Source organism: Colias eurytheme, chromosome 22, assembly GCF_061535395.1.
Source record: "Colias eurytheme isolate Ceu_HAF_F1 chromosome 22, ilColEury1 Martin Lab GWU primary, whole genome shotgun sequence".
In the NCBI taxonomy this organism is placed as follows: domain Eukaryota; kingdom Metazoa; phylum Arthropoda; class Insecta; order Lepidoptera; family Pieridae; genus Colias; species Colias eurytheme.
The window spans coordinates 3,729,884-3,752,101 of NC_143001.1; the positions used below are offsets into that span (position 1 = coordinate 3,729,884).

At 33.0% G+C, this 22,218-nt stretch overlaps 2 protein-coding genes across 2 annotated transcripts in view; both read right to left on the minus strand.

Annotated features, from left to right (window-relative positions):
- The window catches only part of Poxn (paired box pox-neuro), a 49,638-nt gene that overhangs the window by 26,970 nt on the left and 450 nt on the right, over nucleotides 1-22,218 (minus strand). The window lies entirely within an intron of this gene.
- On the minus strand, nucleotides 10,074-12,539 carry LOC149898618 (uncharacterized). The gene has a single exon (XM_090115164.1). It carries the CDS (start codon nucleotides 12,503-12,505, stop codon nucleotides 11,570-11,572), a length of 936 nt encoding a protein of 311 aa, XP_089971290.1. The 5' UTR covers nucleotides 12,506-12,539; the 3' UTR covers nucleotides 10,074-11,569.

Genomic DNA, 22,218 nt, shown 5'->3' on the forward strand with positions numbered 1-22,218 from the left:
ATAATTTCGTTACATAAAAAAACTAACGGGGAAATTTACCATCTTTAGGGAACTGCTAATTCAAAATGTTATGTTTTAAGAAAAAATATATTGACAGAAATAAAAGGTAATAGCAACATTATTGTTCTCTAGCTCTCAAACCGTTTCGTGAGCAAAGCATTTCTGTGACAGTTCACCATGAAACCACAACGGTTATGATTAAACCCGCCATTACGCACCGATAACGCGCTTAAAACATAATTTATTCAAATTAAAAATACTTATCAAAATATGATGCGGTCCTAAATCAGGAATTAAGTGAGTAGGTGCGTGCTGCTGGTGGAAAATCGATGGTATCTCGCTGGTCGATCACCGTGAAAATCGAAAACCTGCCCCCGTAGCATGCCGTCTTAAAGCAGTATTCCTTCCAGTGTTGAAGAATGACAGCGCTATAGAGGTCGCCTAGCGCCATCGCTTTCGTACAGTGGAAATAATACTGCTATAAGACATCATGGTAAAATTGATGTGGTTTGCTGGGCACGCAAATGCGGTTTGACATCAGTTTTATTTCGATGGATGGACTGTATGTGATAGATGTGACACGACAATCATTTTTATATCAAATTCTGTATTCAATTTCTCTTTCTAACACGGCGTTTGTAATCAATCTCTTCCTAAATGGCTTGACCGATTCTCGTGAAATTTTGCCTGCTAGGTCTGCAAATTGATGAACTTCTACTTTTCACCCCCCTAAATTATAAAATAAGACAGAACAACTTTTGCCGTGTTTGCTTGTAACTCTATCATCTTAATATTTAACAATTAAATGGAAAAATGTGATGTTATTGAGAAAATGGGAATCATGAGCGCGGAAAAGCAACCACAACCACATTATTCAACTGTCCTATTTGCGAAATACAGTAACAATATTACATGTAGAAACAACTTCCTACTCCGAATCGGCTACATATACCTATCCTAACCTTAGGATCCTAACCTTTTCCTGTCAGTCCATTTGGATACTCAAGTCTTTCTATAAAATGATTCCATTTAGAATTTTCAGTTGTATCATTACTCTAATTTTTCATCTCTTTATCTTTTAAGCTAAATAGAATAAAGTGATTACTAAGCCTAGCCTATGAAATTAAATATTTACCCATCTACATATAAAAGTAACATTTTACTTGTATAAATCTTGTAAAAACATAAATCCCATACTCTATGAATAGTTTCCCATATATCCCTAATTCAATTTGCTCGCAGCGCCCATGACCGCCATTAGGGCGACCGTATCACAATTACATCAACATTAGCATAATATTATACAAATCGTTACAATTTACACGCAACTTAACATTAAACTGGACTGTTCCGCTAACGTAAAAACCCTTTTTTGTTAACATTCAATAATTTTGCTATTTCTAGAAGACTTTTTATTTATTTATTAGGTATTTGTCGACGTTTCGGGCATTTATACAGGCCGCAGGGAGAATTGCATTTAAAATCTCAAATTTCTAAATGTATAATCCTACTCATGTAAAATCAATAACAAAATTATACTATATGAAAAAGAGAAAATACGATAATATGAACTTTATGTTTGCTACATTACAATAACTGGGTCATTCAACAAGAAATCCTGCCAATTGCCATTTCCGTGAAGTCAAAGTTCACAAAAATAATTGCATAGTTTTAACTGGATTAGTCATTTCAGAATCAAGGATAAATTATCTATAAAAAATATTTGATAATAAGCTTACATAACAAAAACATACAATAAAACTCAATCCTATACTTTAAAAATTAACTAAAAAAAACATTTAAAAACACACCATCACAGAGGCATATCTAATGCAAAATAAAACCCAATACCAAAACTGAACGGCGATCTGATTAAATGAACTATTGCCTAATTAACTGCGCTATTAGAAAATAAATAAAAAACATTTATCTAGCGACCGTTTTAGGTTAATCCCGGACCACCACGTGACTAAGGACTAAATTATACGCTCCGTGAAAAAATCTGATCGGAATTTATTTGACGATTTTGTGTTCCGTATAAATTTTAACGTTTTTAATCTTCGTTGTGAGTTAAATATTTGGATGTTTTATCGCTAGTAAAGCAATTAAAAAATGAAATTTAGAAACTATTTTTAATAGAAAAATATTCTGCTACATATTATGGATGAAAAATACTAACCGCATTTTGTCTTTAAAATCTTGATACAACTTCACAGATGATGATAAGTATTGCAGCTATTATTATCATTGTTATTCAATTTATAAATAGCAATTGTTTGACAGAAATAATTTTATAAACATAACACGAATAAACTTACGTGCGTACATGAAGCGCCTCCTGTAATTACGTCACAAGTCGAAAACAAACCCATTCGACGCTACGGATCTCGAATAAAAAGCGACTATTCCGGTGGAGTAAAAAACAAACTGGTGAATTGATTAGCATACGGCGACACCTCCGGACCTCCCAGGGTCTCTCAATTAAAGCACTTGTAGTTTCGCGCGGTGTGCGTCCGCCTTTATCGCGATTGAGAGCTAACTTTATTTTTGAATTCACAATTACTAGACGCGACGTTAATTTGAGATTTGGCGCGATGCTCGATTGTCGATTTTGAATTTGGAATGTTTTTGGTTTATTTTTTTTTATGTGGCCAGTTTCTACCAAAGAGGTTTAATAATCTGAATTATAGATTGTTGTGAATGAAATCTCGGTTGTAAATTATCATTTTAATTTCCGCCTCCGAATTCAATATGAAACACAAAGATAATTTAATCAATTACGTATTTTACAATCGTAAAATATAAATTTAAAGTTTATCAATCTAATTCTTTGATTGACCGCCTTCTTCTTTGTAGTATTTATTAAAATTTTGATTAGCACGTAATTTAAGTTTGACAAATCCGGTTTTATCGAGCCCATATTATTTTATATCAATAGTTAAACATTTTGTTTTGACATAAGATCGTAATATATCGCTCCTGTTTTCTGATATTAAGAACGGTATTGTAATTTATATTTATAGGCGTTGCCATTTAGCGCTCGGATACGCCCATACATTTATCTTAATTAAAATTAACTTATTATGAGGATTTTATGAATATCAGGTTTTCTGAGTTCGCCAGCTGCACGGACTTATGTTTTTATTGCATTAGTTTATAATTGCTGAACGAATAAATGAAATATATGATTTGTGTCCAAAAATAATTAAGCCTTTATTTTTTGTCAAAGTGTTTTTGTTGATGTTTCTATTATTCTATGTAAACAAGAGCTTTGAACAAAAAACTTTGAATTGAGTTAATCAACATCTTTTTTTTAAATTCAATTAAACATCAGACCTTTAATGTATATTTATTTTGTGCATGTCATCGCGTAATCTAATGATTAATAACCTAATTTTAAACAGAAGTCGCTTTTGATATAACACTTTATCGTATAACGTTATTTATCTGGTTGAGAGTTAAATTAATAATTGGGTTTCCTTGATAACAGGTTCCAACGCCATTTAAACACATTAATGGAAGAATATATCTTCATTTAACTTGGGTTGCGTTGGGCCCAACTAAATGCCTCCCGCTCTCACACCGAACTGAACAAAAACATATTTATTATAAAAATAAATTATATTTCTGTTTATATTCTAATATAATATGAAAATCATCTATGTCTGCACTTATTAGCACGGAATAACAATTATAAGTTCATACAGACTTTTAATTTTAATACCTAGGTACTTGAATTAGAAACTTATGAATTGAATTGAATGAATTTAAAGAAATACTTCAACGCGGATAGCATTAAATTATCTAATTATTGTTATCATAAAATTATTAATAACTCCATTCGCCTACACAATACCTAATTCCTGCAACAAAACAAATGCTTACACAGACCTTTAGCCACTTTCCCCACAACCCTTTCACACTTAACATACACAAAGAGTAACGTTAAAAACTCCAAATGAACGTTGGCACAATCTTGCCACATGATAGTGCCAATTAAACGGTTACATCGCGGTGTAATTGAGTTCAGACTCGCATGTCGAGATAAAGATAGTAACACCGAGCGAAAGCGCTGTATTTGCATTTATTCGCCACACAGAGAGACCACCTTATGCGCCGGCCAATCGGCGTTTAGTTTGGATATACAGATTTGGCTTATATTTTTGTAATGTTTAGAAATATTTTCCTCGTAATATTGTCAAATGGTCTTGGAGATAAATATGGTAAATAAGAAGGGTACGCGACAGTAAGGTAAAATACAAGTTTTACAAAGTTTGATACTAAAATAAAATACCTACTTGTTTGTTTTGATGTGTATTTGAGATATGAATATAAAAATTATTGGTCCAGTATATAACATTAAAACCTAGAATAGTATATGTAGGTACTAGGTAGGTAGGTATGTTAACTATATACGTGAAACAGATTTCCGCCCGCGCCTTCGCCCACGATTTCAAAGAAAAACCTGCATACTTACCGTTCCTGTGGAATTTCCGGGGTAAAAAGCCTATGTCTTATTCTGGATCTTCAGCTATCAAAATGCCAAATTTCATTGTAATTGGTTTAGGTCCGGTTCGGTTTATAATATGTATTAGTATAGTATAGTCATTTAAACTTATTTATTTTTTCATGAGTTTCAGGAAAATATGTTTGTTAATTGGAATGATTATTACATTGAATGTTTACAGATGTTCACCATAACTTGCAATCTTCAAAAATAAATTAATTCATCGAAGATTTCCATCAGGACTTCGCTAACTATACACACTATACCATAGTGTATAAAATTTCAATCAATCACTTGAATCTAATAAGTTCGTACTTCGTACTAATAAATAAACCATAGACACCGTTAGCATGGAAATATATCGTACATAAGCTAACGGTTGGTACCAGGCCCCGGCTTAATTGAATTCTGACTCCGCTTTTATGTCCAGGAATATATTTTATTAATTGTACTATTGATAATGAATTTAGATATAGGTATAGCATTGCTATAAGTTCATGTGAATAGATTGGTAAATGTCATTACCTATTGGAAAATGGAAAGCCATGCGAAGAGGCGGAAAATTTAGATAAAAGAAAATGAATTGTATTTTTAGATTTATTTTCTTTCAAATTGTAATTCGACTGCGATTTTCAAAGTTATATCGATATAGTGTGTTAAAAACATTTCACAAAATATATATGTAAATTAAGGAAATTGTTTTTAGATTTTATCCATAAAGCATGAAATTCGCTGAAATTTGGTTTATACGCGTGGGTGTTGTGCTCTAAAGTGCTCATAATATAACGAAATTTGTCCTCGTAAGTATTGACTTAAAAACAAAGAAGGTATTTAGTTCTAAATAACTATTGAATAAGAAGAAATCTGATAGAGCTCAGAGTTATAACGAATTATTAATTACTTCTTTTACGCGACGCCTGCGTAGCTTTTAAATTTGGGTAGCGAAAGTAAGCTACAACTTATTTCTTCTTCGATTACTATAATATGGTTAAATTACTGTAATAAGTACTGTTGGTTATATGTAATACTCTAATAATATACTGAGACAGTTGTCTAATAAACTACTATTTGGCCCAAGAGAGACAATGCAAAATTTGACAAGGAAAATAACGAGATTCAATGTGGGCCCTGCTTTTTGCAATTCATTTTTTAAAGAAAGAAAGAAAGAAAGAAAATACATTTATTTGTACCGATGCACATTAATACATAAAAAAGAAATAAAATAAAATTAACTTATAACTAGTTACAACGGCACAAAATGGATAATATCCACTCAGTGGTTTGAGAATCTAAGGACAAGACACTTAGATTCTCCACTGATTTTCAGTGGACACCACATTGACATCCTGACAGTGGCAGTGTACATATTATGACAAAAAAAATATAAAATAATAAATAAAATAAAAGCAATAATATAATATATAGGAATATAATATAGTAGATAGGAAACATATATATATATATATATATATATATATATATATATATATATATATATATATATATATATATATATATTATAAAGAATTACATAACAGACAATAATACATTCTAAAAGAAGATACAATACGCGATACATCATATATGTAATTAATAAACAACAAATAGAATTATCACCAGAGCCGTACCGAGTCACGTGTTTAGAGCCCCGACCTCAGAACCTTTTTGCAAGCAGAGCAAATGGGACTTCAGTTTGTTTTTGAAGCCCAATACATTGTTGCTATTGCGGATCGGTGGTGGCAAGTCATTCCAGCACTTAGAGGCACTAAATTTAAAGCTACCCCTAAATGCTGCAGTTCTGTGGAGGGGCACTTCCATCAGTACATTCCTGTATCGTGTTGAGTGACTGGTGTTTGACTCCGACAACCACTTCAGCTTTTTGTACAAATAGGCTGGTACTTTGTACTTAACTACATTAAATAAAAGTGTAGCTAATTGTATTTGCTGTCGATACTCCATCTTTAAAGTGTTACTACTGTTCAAATACGGGGTGACATGGGCTCGGGGTGGAATATTGTGACAAAAGCGAGTGCAAGCATTTTGTACCCTCTGCATTATTTTTTTAGTTGATGCTAATAACCGGGGACCTATGACAGTGCTAGCATAATTAAATTTTGAGAGGATCAGCGATTCACATAAAAGTTTTCGAACGTTTACATTAAGATAATTTCTTATTCTGTACAATAATTTAAGACGATAGAAACAATTTTTTGATATATTAATTATGTGATTATGAAAACGTAAGGATTCGTCAAAAATTACACCTAAATTGCGTGCTTCCATAACCCTTTCTATTTGTTCTCCGCTTATTGACAAACATGGTTTTTGGCTTGCGATGGCATCAACTTGGCACCTGGTTCCTAAGATCATGTATTTACTTTTACTTGGGTTTAAAACGAGGCAGTTAGTTTTTGACCATGAAACAATATTACTTAGATCTTCTTGAAATTTTGTCAAGGCAACGTCCATCTCACTCACTTTAAAAGAAATGTATAATTGTATGTCATCAGCATATATATGATATTTACAATGTTTTATGATATTCGTGACATCCGCTGTGTACAAAATGAATAGCAGTGGACCGAGTATGGAGCCTTGCGGAACGCCTCTAGTAACCCGAACACACTGAGAAGTACATGCATCATCTCCACCTATTTTAACGACCTGTGAGCGATATGTAAGGTAACTTTCAAACCACATAACCGTGTTCGCATCAAAACCATAATATGTAAGTTTTGAGAGTAGTAACTTTATATTAATAGAATCAAAGGCACGTGAGTAATCTAATAAGACTAGTATGGTACCTTCTCCCTTATCTTGTGCCTCCAGTACGTTATCGACGACATCAATCAAAGCACTAGTGGTACTTCTATACTTCCTAAACCCAGATTGAAGGTTAGGTAAAATATCGTTGGACTCTAAGTACTTTCTAAGCTGGTCACAGACTATTTTCTCTAAGACCTTGGACAGGCACGGCAAAATACTAACCGGACGTAAATCCTTGAAATATACTGGGTTATTGTTTTTTGGCAGCGGTGTTACTAATGCCTTACGCCAAAGATAAGGAAAGGTATTCGATGTGATGGAAGCGTTGAAAATCATAGTCATTATATCAGTGATGTGTGGCAACAATAATTTCAGCATCTCTAGCGATATGCCATCGCAGCCAACCGCGTTGGATTTCAAACTTCTGAAATGTTCTAAAACCTTTTTTTGTGAGACAGTTCTCAGAGAAAATTGCAAGTCTCCCTTCTTGTTCTGCATAAAGAAATCCACCGCGGAATCGGGTGCAGTGGTGTCGCCAGGTACATCGAGAAAATGTCTATTAATTTCGTCAGGTTTTCTAAGGTGATCAGGTAACGCAGCATCATTCCCATTATTTACAGTAACATTATTTTTTATAGTTTTCCAAAGGATCTTAGGATTACTCATATTAGTGTTAACGAAAGTATTAAAATAACAAGTTTTTTCGCGCTCCATAGCATCAATTACAACCCTTTTCAAGTCTTTATAATACTCTTGGTGGGAGCTAATTTTCGAAACTTTATACTTGTAATGAGCTTCATCTCTTCGTTTCATTAACTGCTTAATATTGTATGTAACCCATGGATAGTTATGATTTTTTAGGTTTATTGTTTTAAACGGAGCAAACACGTCAAAAATTGAAATAACTAAGTCATTAAAGTTAGAAACAGATTTATTTACATCTTTTTGGTCTATAATAAGGTCCCAGTTAATCCCAGTCATAATATCTTTAAAAATAGATAAGTCAATATTCTTTAAAGGCCTATATATTAGGGTGGAGCGAAAAATATTTTTTTTCATTTTCGTTTCGGCATACCTGTAAAAAGATGTCATTATTGCTCATAAATGCACATGCAAAATTATACTTTGCAGATGATACATTTAGAGGTGCCCCCAACATCATGAACTTTCAGAAATTCAAAAAATTTAGTCGAAAATCATTAAAGTTTAATTTTGACAAATTAACTCTAAATCAGATTCTGTGTTATCTCGTTGGTTGCCAACGAGAAGACACAGAATACATAATATTTCAATATATAAAAAAGTGGCTATCGCTGGCTACCAGTGGCTCTGGTCGGTGGCCCGTTTGCGCCGACTCTTATTGTAGGAAACGTTGATTTTGAACAGTGCCGTTAAGGAAATAACACTAATGTTAGTAATATTTCTTAATTATATTTAATGCGTAAATACAATTAAGATCATAATTTAATATTTTTGATGTGAGTTCTATCTATAATTTCGCTTTGTTACAGTAAAGTGTTGGAAGTCAAAATACGACAAACGACATGTTGTCCTGTATTTTGTTTGCCAGAGAAGTACCCAGTGTCTCAATTACCAACTTATACTGATGCTAAGAAACTATTACTTATTTATTAGATATGAATTTAAACCTCATAAAATAACAAAATTCATGATTTATCCGAAAGATTAGCTATGGAAATGTTTGATGTGTGGCGAAAAGCATCGCTTCCCACTATTAGCTTTAATAGAGTACTACAACTTATTCGACACACCGTATTCGATGAATATAGACGCTTATTAAAACCTTATGAAGACCGACAAACTAACAAAAAAGAACAAGAAAAGATAACTGAAGTATTTTGTCACTCAGTACCAAAGGTTATTTGATATTTGAAGTTGCAAATGCATTTTTTTTAATTCTCTTGTACTTGCTCAAAAGATTATACCAACTTAACTATGTGGCAAGAATTTAAGAAAACTGAGCCTCTGACTTCTAATTTATCTGAAGAAACCTTAAAAGACATCGTGAAAAGCGGTTTGACTACGTTTCAGAATATCAAAGATTTTCTATGCCTTGCCCAGGCCGTAAAGCATATTATCAAATTGGTGACATAAGCTTCAAGTGCAGTTTGCTGAGAAAGTAAACAAAATGATTTTATAATGGCAAGAGCATCAGTATCACGACTGCTAATGCCTAATTTTGAAAAAAAAAAGCAGGGTTATCTATACTAATATTATAATCTATACTAATATTATAAAGCTGAAGATATTGTTTGTTTGAACGCGCTAATCTCAAGAACTACTGGTCCGATTTAAAAAGTTCTTTCGGTGTTAGATAGCCCATTTATCGAGGAAGGCTATAGGCTGTATATCATTACGCTTAGATTAACAGGAGCGGAGCCACGCGGGTGAAACCGCGAGGCAACCGCAAGCGCAGCTAGTACTAAATAATTACTTATTTCTGATATTTTCATTCCTCTATAATATCATTTTCATTAATGAAATACGTTAAAACAACTAATCAGGCTATTATTTAGTGTATCACAAAGAAGTTTGTTATATAATAGACTTGAAGGCCATAAAAATACTGTGATTAAAAAATAAATCAAAGTTTGCGAAAAAATCATATTTTTCTAATTTTCAATTGGGTTGGGGCACCTCAAAACATCAAGACAGGTAAACAATATTTTGTATGCTGAATTCACTCATTAAAAGGCACCTTTCTGTCGCTATGCCTTTTGAAAAAAACAAAAAAAAAATTCTTTCATACATTATCACTCCACCCTACTATATATACTCTTTTTTGGTATGTGTTTTTCTACGACCAAACTAAATTCACATACTATAAATGAATGGTCACTGAGGTTACTGATGTGATCGACAGTGACTTGTTCTGCAGAAATATCTGCACACACCAGATCAAGTAATGATTCATTATGCGTGGTAAAGTGCGTTGGTTCGTTGACAAATTGGGATAATTTAGTGAGTTCTAAAAATTCATTTAGATTCCGATAGCCTAAAGATTTACTGTCACTATAATTTACGTTGAAGTCTCCTACAATAATTAAATGGTCAGCCCATGAGAAACTAACTACGGAATCGTAAAGAGCGTTAAAGAAGGTGTCGACAGAAAACCATGGTGGGCGATATCCAGTACCAATGACAATACTTTTACCCCTCACCTTGATTGCGACCCACATTTGCTCCACATCAGACCAACAAGGATGCTGTAAAGTTCTAAAATTAAGACTTTTTCTGATGTAGAAACCAACGCCTCCACCGCGACTGCGTATCTGCTGTGGGCGTGGGGTATGTATTAGACGATACTCGTGGAATCTGGGAGCACGGCCCTCTTCTCCTTGTCTTAGCCAGGTCTCGTTCAACCCCAAAACATCAACGTTGTGTCGCTTAATAGCAATAAATAACTCCTCATGTCCAGTTCCCAGTGAGCAAGCATTCAAGAAACCAATTATGAGATTTTTTCTAATAGGCATTGTTAAGTTAATAATATAATACAATTCTCAAGCAAAATAATATAATGAACTAAATAAAATATGTCAATATAATAAATGGTAGATAGATAAAGACGATCACAGTAATTTGTACAGATATATACAGTATATATATGTATGAAAAAATAACGAAAAAAAGTTTCAATGAAATATTTAAAGAAGTGTAAAAGCCCGCCACTGTCATGAAGTCTAAAATATATTAGTTTTAACAAAAGCAATATAAAATTTCCACAAACGATATATTTTATGGCAAGTGCATATAATCTATATAATATTATAAATAACCGAACTAAATTTATACTATTATCCTCACAGTTTACACAATATGCAATGAAATAATTATTGTATACGAAATAATATAATATGTTCCGTGACCAATAGAAAAGAATATTAATAATAGTTCCTATAAAGTATGAAGTACCAACCGAGACACAACGTACATAATAAAATAAAATTTCATTTATTGAGTACACAGGAAATGTATTTAAATAGCATTGAGAGTAACTAACAATATTTGTTTTATAACTGTAAGCATCTAGATTTAAAAATATAAAAACTAAGAAATATCTACCTACAATATATTGCACTGCCATTAATATAACACAGACATAGCTAATTATGTGCATAAAAAATAAATGCATTATTTTTTTGAGAGAAGAGGAAAGAATGAATATAATGTAAAATAATATAAACGCTGAGTAAGACTGGTAAAATTGAGCATTGATAAAAATACAACTAGACTTAAAATTAACAGAATCTGCGAGTTTACACAATACAAACAATATTATAAACAAAAAACCCTATCTATATCATCTTGTGATTTTATAGTAGTTTTTTCTGATTTACTATCTTTTCTGGCATAAATATTTCCGCCACGCGTCCAGATAAAACGCCAATTTTTTTCACCCCCAAGTCTTTCTCGTGCTATATAGAAAAGATTCCGATTTGCATATGTTAAATGCTCGTTTATATAAAATCGTCGCGGCTCGCCACCGACTCCCGTGCCAGCGGTATCCGCGCCGCGGCGCACGCGCGCCGCATGCAACAGTTCGTCGCGCAGGTGCCGGCGAGTCAGACGTACGACTATGGGCCGTGCGCGCGCCGTTCCGCCGTCGGTTTCCGCTTGCCGCCGCGTACCGCGTCTACGTACGTTTACTATGTCGCGCTCCTCAATAGATAAACCTATCTTTTGTGCTAAGGTTATCACAACGTGTAAGAGATTCTCTCCGCTACTTTCACTTACGCCAGTAATCTCGACATCGTTAAGTAGGTTTTCCTGTTGGGATTCATTTAATTGCCTTTTTAATAATTCTATAGACTCGAGATTTTCGCAGCACGGTTTACTTTCTAATTGCGATACCCGTTCCTCCAGACCGTCGAGACGCGTACCGAAACTAGCTACCAACGTTGTTAGTCTAGACATCTCAAGTCTAAAGCTAGACAGCTCCGACCGCAGCAGTTTTATTTCCCTTACAAGAGAAGGTGACCCCTGTTGTTGGGGGGGCTCGACATCCAGAAAAACATCGGCTTCTCGTTCAGGAGCAGATACCGTCTCCGCTGCTTTATTGGCTTTAGCTTTGCACGCTTTGCAGATCCACTTTGCATTCGAACGGGCATCTGGGCTACAACATGGCTTATGATACAGCGCGCAGCATTTATTGCATTTAGCGCCATCTGCCGACGCAAAAAATTTGCCGCATGCATTGCATTTATTAGCCATAATGATATTGATATTTGATTAAGAATAATTCAACCTTAATCCGACAGATGGCGAGAAAGGAAGCTTCGCAGTGCTTAGTTTAATTTTAATTCTTATATTATCTATTATATTCTATTTCGTTTGGCTCCACATACAGTGTTCATGAATTAATATATATCACCAGCATTAGGACGATAGGAAGAACACCAGAGATTAAAAGTGACTGTTATTTTAAAAGGATCAGCTGTTCGGATGGACACGTAAGATCAGCTGTTCGTCAGCTGTTTACTTAGAGTACTCACAGTTCTGTTTAAGCACTTAAAACAACCAAGATAACTTTTTATTTGAACAATTAGGTCATATAAGTTCACTTTTATTCACTTTTAACTTTCAAAACTTAATTAAAATATTTTTAATAATTAAAAATGTATGAGAACAAACTATCACTATTTTAGGGGTAAGTATTATTATTATGCGTTTTTTGGTGTTTAAATTGGTAGCTTTAATTTCTTAAACGCAATAAAACACCACGCTAGAGCAACACGAGCAGAGGAGCATTGAAAAATATTGTTAGAGATGTTAGAGCATCGAGATATATGTACTAGTACATAGGTACTATCTCGATGTGTTAGAGTATTTTTTTAATTTTTACAGTATTACCACAGTCTAAAAAATATTAATATTTATACTGTGGTATTACAGTGATTTCTTATGTAAGTGCCTAAGAAAATGCACTTACAATATAGTTTTCCTGCCCGTTTCAAAATTACTCCAAAATTAGTACATAATATCTTACGGCTTTTCGGAAAAAATCTGAATTGAGTAGCGTCAATTCTAATTTCTTCCGAAAAGCCTTGTTCCGTAAAGCTTTCAAAGCTACATGCAACTAACGCATACCTACATCTGATATCAAACTCTTCTAATTAAGTTCACTCCGCAAAAACTAGGGTATTATTCTTGTTGACACACTAGGTACCTACCTAGTAGAGGGGGGCTATTAGCATATTTCGTGCGACATGAAACTTGATAGCACATGTTTAGACTAAATTTTAATGAATTCGCACTAGATTTATGTGTTTTTAGCGAACAGCAGTGACTTTGATTGTGCTGTTGTTTTTGTGAAATGTAAACAATGCAGGTGAAACACGCTTGCTTGTAATGTTTTAATCGTTATCGCCTTTTTAGTTTATGTGTAATAATTATAGTATAGAAGAAATTATTATTATTAAATATATGGAATCTGAACAAACTGCAATCAACTGTACATTATTTATAATCAAACGGTTTTGAATTTGAACTCGAACTTATTTGATAGTGTGTTTGTTCATTTGAGAGTTCGCGCGATTATAAATAACATTTCGGGTATCATCAGTGAGCAGCATTTTTAGTAATTTTGAATTTAGTAAGTCTTTTTGGTAACTAGATTATCTAACTTATTACATTTTTGAAAATACAGTTTCTGTTTTATTTGTAAAACGATTAACGAATACTTTATTGCTTTGACGATAAGTGTGCCTGTATGATTTAAACAAGAATGTAAAACTGAGAAATTTATTACAAAATCTTTCACAATTAAAACAGCCTGAAAGTTTATTGATTACTCGATATGTAAGTCTGAAGATGGTGTCGATCTAATAGATTGGAATTCTCATAATTACCTAATGTCACAAAACTTTTGCTTAAAATAATCCTTTACACATAATCGTCCAATAATGTTTCAAACACCTTATCATACACGATTGAATTACTAAACTCCTGTGTTCCGTGAGCCTTTGACGACTTCAATTAACCTGCACACTTATAAAAAACAATATAACAAAGTGCCAAGTAACAAGCCTCTTTTCATTACCTTATTTTCAACGATTCCCAGTATCGGCAGTTGTTCGTAACACTCTCACTAATTTTTTCACTCACATTAAATTTTGAGTATCCTTAAACATGGTTCATTAACACCTCTTCACTTCATTTATTCAAATTACCACAACAATTGCAGTTGACAGACAAACCCCGACACAACCCGCGGGCTACCTAACCAAATATTTATTTCATCTAATCAAGGATAACAACACCGTAATACTATGCATATAAGTTTCAAATTCCTAAAACCAACCTCCAATCGACTGCAAATAACTTGAGCATTGGAGCCCTAGAAATTTTTGCCACTACTCCGTCCCTGTCACACTCCTGCGTTTTCCCATATGAGTGAGAGAGCTGGAATCAATTGATGCCTGTCCGCTTATAAGAAGCTAATTACACAATTATAGGGAGAGAGTGGTAAGGTGCGAAAATTGGGTGTAAAATTGAACAAGAATCATCAACATCATTATATAGTGAGCGACACGCGAACGATTGGGTTTAACACCCTTGAGTTATTGTGCCATTACTTAATAATGTGGAATTTGGACAAAAAGGGCTCCTGCAAGAATTAAATTTAAATACCTTCGCGTATTTTCAAGGTGAAAAGAACCGAAAATAAAATGTTCACAGACACGACCGTCAACTCAAAATATTTATTGATTGACTTTAATTTTGCGTTTATTTCAGTTGCCTATTTTTTTCTCAATTATAATAAAACTATTGAGAAACCATATTTAGGTGCCTACTTCTCACTCCATATCTGTAACATAAGCACAGCATCATAAAGGTACCTACTAATAAAAAAATAGACGAAAATATGTATGAGGTACTTTTACCAATCCTACTTGAACTTCCAAATAAATATTTGAGTAGGTATATCCAATATTTCACAATGTTTAGTGCCAATAACGAATAACCTACATTTGGACCATAAAAATCGTATAAATACTGCTCTGATAGCATCTTTTGTTATTTAAATATGCGTGAATTGTTTTACGATATTTTTTGAACGCTGATTTTATCTGTGCACAGTGCAATGAACAGATTTTTATAATATACATACTAGCTTCCGCCCGCGACTCCGTCCGCGCGGATGTCGGTCTTCGCGTGGATGGCTTATTTCTCCATTTTGAGTAACTCTGACAATACCATCTTATAAATATCTATTGGACTCAAATACGGCTAGGCCTATAATAATACCCAACGTGTGTTCGCTGTTCTACAGAACAACGTCTATGGATAAAACTGAAAAATTAAGATTATTTTTTTTCTTCGTATTTTTTCAGGATAAAAAGTATCCTATTTTACGCCCAGGATAATAAGGTATAATTATACCAAGTTTCATCGAAATCGAACCGTTAGTTTTCACGTGATATCTTCACATACAGACAGACAGACAGACAAAAATTTTTTTAATCACATATTTGGGTTTGGTATCGATCCAGTAACACCCCCTGCTATTTATTTTTTCAATATTTTCAATGTACAGAATTGACCCTTCTACAGATTTATTATATGTAGGTATGTATAGACTATGTAATCTGTGACTAGGTATATTAACAAATCTGGGAGCTCGTTTACATAATATGATTTTTTAAATATACCTACCTACGTAACCTGTGACTAGGTATATAAACAAAAACCTGATTATAAATTTTTGGCATTAATTAGTTATTTAAACAAATTATATACCTAGAATTAAAATATTCTAGGAGCATGTTTACATAATATAATTTAATCTAGTTAATACCTTCGAAAAATAATATATACCTAGTCTACGCAAATCATTTTAAATTAGAGATAGATGGTGGATATTACATACATCCTAGTCCTACTAATACCTATTATAAATGCGAAAGTTTGTGTGTGTGTGTGTTTGTTACACACAAATACTACTGAACCGATTACAATGAAATTTAGCACACATATAGAGGGTACCTAACTTTGATTAACACATAGAATAGGTTTTATCCCGGAAATCCCACGGGAACGGGAACTATGCGGGTTTTCCTTTGAAAACGCGGGCGAAGCTGCGGGCGGAAATCTAGTTTCCACAATAAAACATAGAATTAAAGAAATCAAGAATTTCTATCAATGATAAAATGACATCTAGCAACATTACATGAGATATAATCTGAGGTTATAAACCGTTTCTTTTGTCACGCAGTTAATAAGCACTAACTACCCAGAAACTATTTTCTGAACTCTCCCACGAGATAAATGCAGAAATTTTCGCTTTAAAATATTTTAATAGATTGTTGGTATTGGGTTGCCTGTTATATATTTTAAGATTATATTAGAAGCGACAACCGAAAATATGTTGATGATTTGGTAACCAAATGTATTTTTTATTGGCAGGAAGCGCTTGGCGTAAATCTTGCCTGATGCTAAGCTATAAGATGGTACGCGTTTTCCTTGAAGGTTCCCGTTCACTCTACAATTGAAGATCCCCTTATTTTAGGAACATTTTTTGAGAATAATCCAATATTTTGTATAAAATGAGCCGTATATTGGTTGTACGTGTTTTATTTTAGATATCTAGAATCAAACGTTTAATTGAAGCAATGTTTTTTTCCACGATTTCAAAATCCCGTCGGAAATTAGGATAGCAGGACGATTGCAGTTGAAATAAGAAAACTCAACATCACTCTTTCATGCTTATTACACAGATATTATTATAATATCTACTAAATCTTATTATAGAGTAGGTACTCGGTGGACATAAAACGCTTGTAAATTGAAAATTTTCACACAAAGAAAAGCCTACATTTCACAGTATACATAACTTTGGTAATAAATTGAAATAATTTATATTAAAACTTAAAATTTGTTAAAAAATATAACCATTCGTGTTATTTCGGTATAAATTTACAAGTTAAACTTAAATCAGTGTCAGGTATTGCATGTTTAAAGTTTACAGTCTGGCCTAAAATAATTTTCCATTAAATTTGTGAATTGTGGCAACACAGATAAGGTCAAAACTAACTAATAAAAACATAATATTTTAAGGATATAACAAACTAGGTAAAAAGTTTAGTTAAATGTTTAAATGTTTAATTATTTAAAAATGTCTAACTTGTGTTTATTTTATAATTTTTCAGTTTACCGTCGGTCGTGATTCAGTATACAGTTTATCTATACTAATATTATAAAGAGGAAAGGTTTGTATGTATGTATGTATGTATGGTTTTCACGCATAAACTACTGGACCGATTTTGATGAAATTTGGCACAGATAATCTTTAGACCTTGAGAAAGAACATAGGCTACCTTATATTGCAAAATATGTACCACGGGCGAAGCCGGGGCGGACCGCTAGTCTATAATAAAGCTGAAGAGTTTGTTTGTTTGAACGCGCTAATCTCAGGAACTACTGATCTGATTTGAAAAATTCTTTCGTGTAAAAATAATTGTGTTAGATAGCCCATTTATCGAGGAAGGCTAAAGGCTATATATCATTACGCTAAGACCAACAGGAGCGGAGCCATGCGGATGAAACCACGAAGTGCTATTTAGGCATATACATAATTAAAGGGAAAATCTTAGAGCATCGTGTCTTGTACAAATATTATCTTTGAGCTATGCGATAACGTTTAATAATTGTAGTACCTAATTGATTATACTTTTGCCGGTAGGGCCTGTCATAAACCCTTTGCTAAAAGTTCCTTTGTGTATAATAAATTAAAATTGAAGTTTTATTAGTAACTGGAGCAATTGTATCTTATATCTACTTATAAGACAAGTTACAACGTGGCGAAAAACTACTATACCTACATAAGGGAAAGAAAAGCCGGTCTTTGATAAAGCGACAGAACGAAAACAACAATTTTTAGGATGTTTGTGACGCATCACACAAAAACTACTGCATCGAATTGAATGCAGTTTTGCGATCGATAGTTTTTACTCACCAACTACACGGACGAAGTCACCGACATAATATAGTTTTAAAGTGTTTAGTAATTAGGTATAATTCCATGTTACGCAGCACGGCTTTTTTGTAGAAACATTAAAACAATTTCCGTCGGATACATAGGTAGGTATAAACGTACAAACGAATTATTTATTTTCGTGTTTCCCTATTATTGGTTTCTAAATTATATCCCTATTAAAGTATTTAATATTTATCGTAGCGAGCTATAAGTACCTATTTGTAGGATCAATTTGACTATCATCATGGACCCAATATATATATCAATCTTCAATCTTGATATATAGGTATTGGGTCCATGCTATCATGTACAAATGAGTTTCAACCATAGAAATCTAAATAACAAGACACTAGAAGTCGTATCGGTCAATTAGGGAAAGCTGGCATGTTCACAGTACTCACACTTATGCAATTTCACTTACAGTATGTTCAAAAATAAATGCGACTCTAGTTTCATTTTAGACTTGAATTGTAAAATGGGTGCGTTGTAGATATGTATATGCAAATATAATTACTTATGAAAGCTCTCATAATTTACCTGTAAAATTATAATTTAAAAGTAAATCAATTGTTGAAGTTAATTATTTATTCTAATAATAATCAATTGGATAAAAGTATTAATAATCATTCAATTATCAAATAATAATTAAATTCCTGACTTTGGTCGAGTAAAGATATCTATGAAATATTATATTTGTAATAAGTACGTAATACCTACCAATACGCGCTAACAAATATGTGTTACATGTTTATTGTATAATTTTCACACTATTGGTTTTAAACTCAAACTCAAACATTTATACAATTAGACTTCTTATAGAAGCACTTTTGAATCGTCATAACAGTTTAACAGTTTTAACATTTACCACCAATTCAGAAAGCAGTATCTATAGAGAAGAAGAAGAATCTATTTAATCATAATCGTAATCTTCTACTTCACTGTAACTTTCATCGCTCGAAGAACTCGATGTTTCGTTGTCGGAATTTCTTAATGTTATTATAAATGAGTCAGTGTAATTATCTACTTTTGGTTCTAATTGAATATATTTTTCCTCATGTTCTCGCGTCTTTCTCCAAACGTCACTAAACATATCCAGACTAATAGCATTTGCTTTCTTTCTAAATAATTCTTACACAGTTTTCAAGTTAAAGTTCACATTTTGTGATGCTACTTTCCCTTTAATTATGCCCCATAGTAACTCTATTGGGTTGAGTTCTGGATGGTATGATGGAAGGCGCAATACACTATGTCCATGATCTTTGAGGATTGCATCAAGTAGGTAAAAATTGTGTATAGTTTGGCTTATTTTTTTTAATAATGTGATAACTCTGATTATTAATTAATTATTTGATTTTTGAAAAAAAAATGCCGATTTTAGTCAAAATTTATATTTCTCTAACAAGATCCTTATCATCCAAATTTCCACCTTGGTGAGAAAAATTGACATTTCTAATGAAAATGAACAAAAAATTAAATGATTTTATTAAATACTGTAAAATAGTCTATAATTCTTCCATTTACTGTATCACAAAATTCTTCATAGATTTTTAGATATTCGTACTACACCAATTACATCACCCTGTATTTATAAACAATTGCAAAAAATGACATATACATAGGCCGGGAGATACTGACACAAAATTTCGGGTCATTTGTAACAGAATGGCGGTTCTACAGAGGTCTTATTACGCAATGACTAAAAGAAAAATGATGGTCAGAACTCAGAACGCTGGTACCGGCGGACTAGTCGCGTGGGCGTTAGTCGAACTCGTCGGATAAATAGCGAAAGTCAAACGATTTACAAATCTTCGCTTTCCGCGCTTTCCGCTACTTTTCCGCGGTATGGCGACCATTTGGAATCGTCCGAAAAGTATGGCATGGCGATTTTAGTAAATGGCTGCACGACGATGGTTACCTGTGCAAAAGTGAGCCCGGTACAAATGGTTGAATTGTTTTTTTTAAATCAACGCATTCACGTCGGTATGGCGGACTGTAAGTCACATCGTAACTGTATGGCATGACACTACTGCCTACATCTTTTTTAAGGGCTATCGGTAAATTCTAAAATTTTTGTGTTACAAATCGTTGGACTTTCGCTATTTATCCGACGAGTGTGACTAACGCCCACGCGACTAGTCCGCCGGTACCAGCGTTCTGACCATCATTTTTCTTTTTGTCATTGCGTACTAAGACCCCTCTAGACCGCCATCCTGTTACAAATGGCCCGAAATTTTGTGTCAGTATCTCCCGGCCTAACATGTGCAATGTGTAAATGTGTTGACGTTCCAGCTCTTCTTAATATACCTATAAGCGTGCGTGACCTTGTCGCCACTCAGGTGATTTGCACATCACCAGTGCATTCGTCACTGTTCAGTTGCTCTGGAGACCTATGAGTGTATACATGGTGTGTTTCAGCAATTCCCATTGCGGAAATTCTTCCACAAGTTGTCATTATAATTATAAAGGAATAATATTTCATCGGAAAATATTTTTTTTTAGAAATAATGCCGTTTTTCCTTAAAATTATAGAATATTTACATTGAATGACACAGTCGACCATTCTTATTATCACGTTTGTTCGTATTGGAGCAAAAAGTCTCATATACTTAGGGATGTTATTCTAAAATAAACCGTAAATTCGTGCGTTAGGATACCTACATATTCAAAAGCTTAATTTAATAGATAAGTTAGTTTTCACTAAAATCAAGCTATCCAATAAAAGGCATAGTTTACTTGTGTGTACTGTTTAGCTTTCGGTTTGAATGTGTTGATTTTGGCGACAGCGGTTTTCATACGAATTATGACATTAAAGCACTTCTATGTGTCTTGTTATTTAGATTTCTATGGTTTCAACACACTGTTCAATAGGTAATGAAGAAGCTTTTAAACGATGCGATTTTAAATCATTTAAGATGTATTTTTCTTTAACTATGTACCTGCCTACAGCAGTGTAGTTTTTTTTAATATTGAATTATGTTAAAGCACCCAAGCTTTTGTTAAAATAAAGCTTTGCAAACTTTACATTTTACCTACATTTACAGCCGTTACAAGCAAGATCACACACAAGAACTATTAAACAATAATCGAACAGAATTACCTCATACACTTCCATCAAATAAAGGATATGACTTATAAGTGCATGTAAAAAATTACAAGTACATTAATATTAGCTTGTAATACGTAAATACCTTTTAAAATCATATAAAACACGACGTAAACATTGACACCTAATAAATAGCAGTCAATTGAAATAGGTTATGTTCGTCTGTCACCATCGACGAGTTTATAACATGTCTCCTTTTACAAACCGCACCATATTTGGTACATCCATACATCTTTAATTTCTTGCTTGTTAGTATAATGTGTTGGTTATTGAAATTATAAATATTATTTTGTGTTATTTAAATAAAGGAATTGATCTGCAGTTGTCCAATGTCCTGAATGTAGAGTGGTGAATGTTTTTATTGTTTGGTTTTATTAAGAAAAGTTTCATATGATTGAAATATGCCAATCAGCCAACAAATTGAAAATATTTTATATACATAATAAGTTTACAAAACCAAATGAAGAACGGGAGTCAGATATTTTTTTTTTAAATTTGGTATGTATTTTCTGATAAATTTATCTAATCTTTTTATAGGCGTTTTGTTTTCATTTGAATACCTAAATTACATTTATATCATAAAATCTATAGAGCGGTGACTAAAAACTCTTCTATTTTTACAAGGGCTTAGTTTAAAAACTTAGCGATCATAGGAGCTATAGAATATAGCATCATAGTGGAAATAAAATGGCATTTTTAACTGCTTTATTTTCCAATATACCTTAATATAAACTAGTAAAAAAAACCCACATTTAAGTCGTTTAAATTTGCTAACGTTCCTATATAACAAAAAATAAAAAGTATAATAATAACTGGAGTAAAGACAAGGGAAGATACCACTTCCCC

Bases quoted from the DNA above. Each gene is read 5' to 3' on its own strand.
- LOC149898618 (XM_090115164.1), bottom strand. From the start codon at position 12,505: ATGGCTAATAAATGCAATGCATGCGGCAAATTTTTTGCGTCGGCAGAT.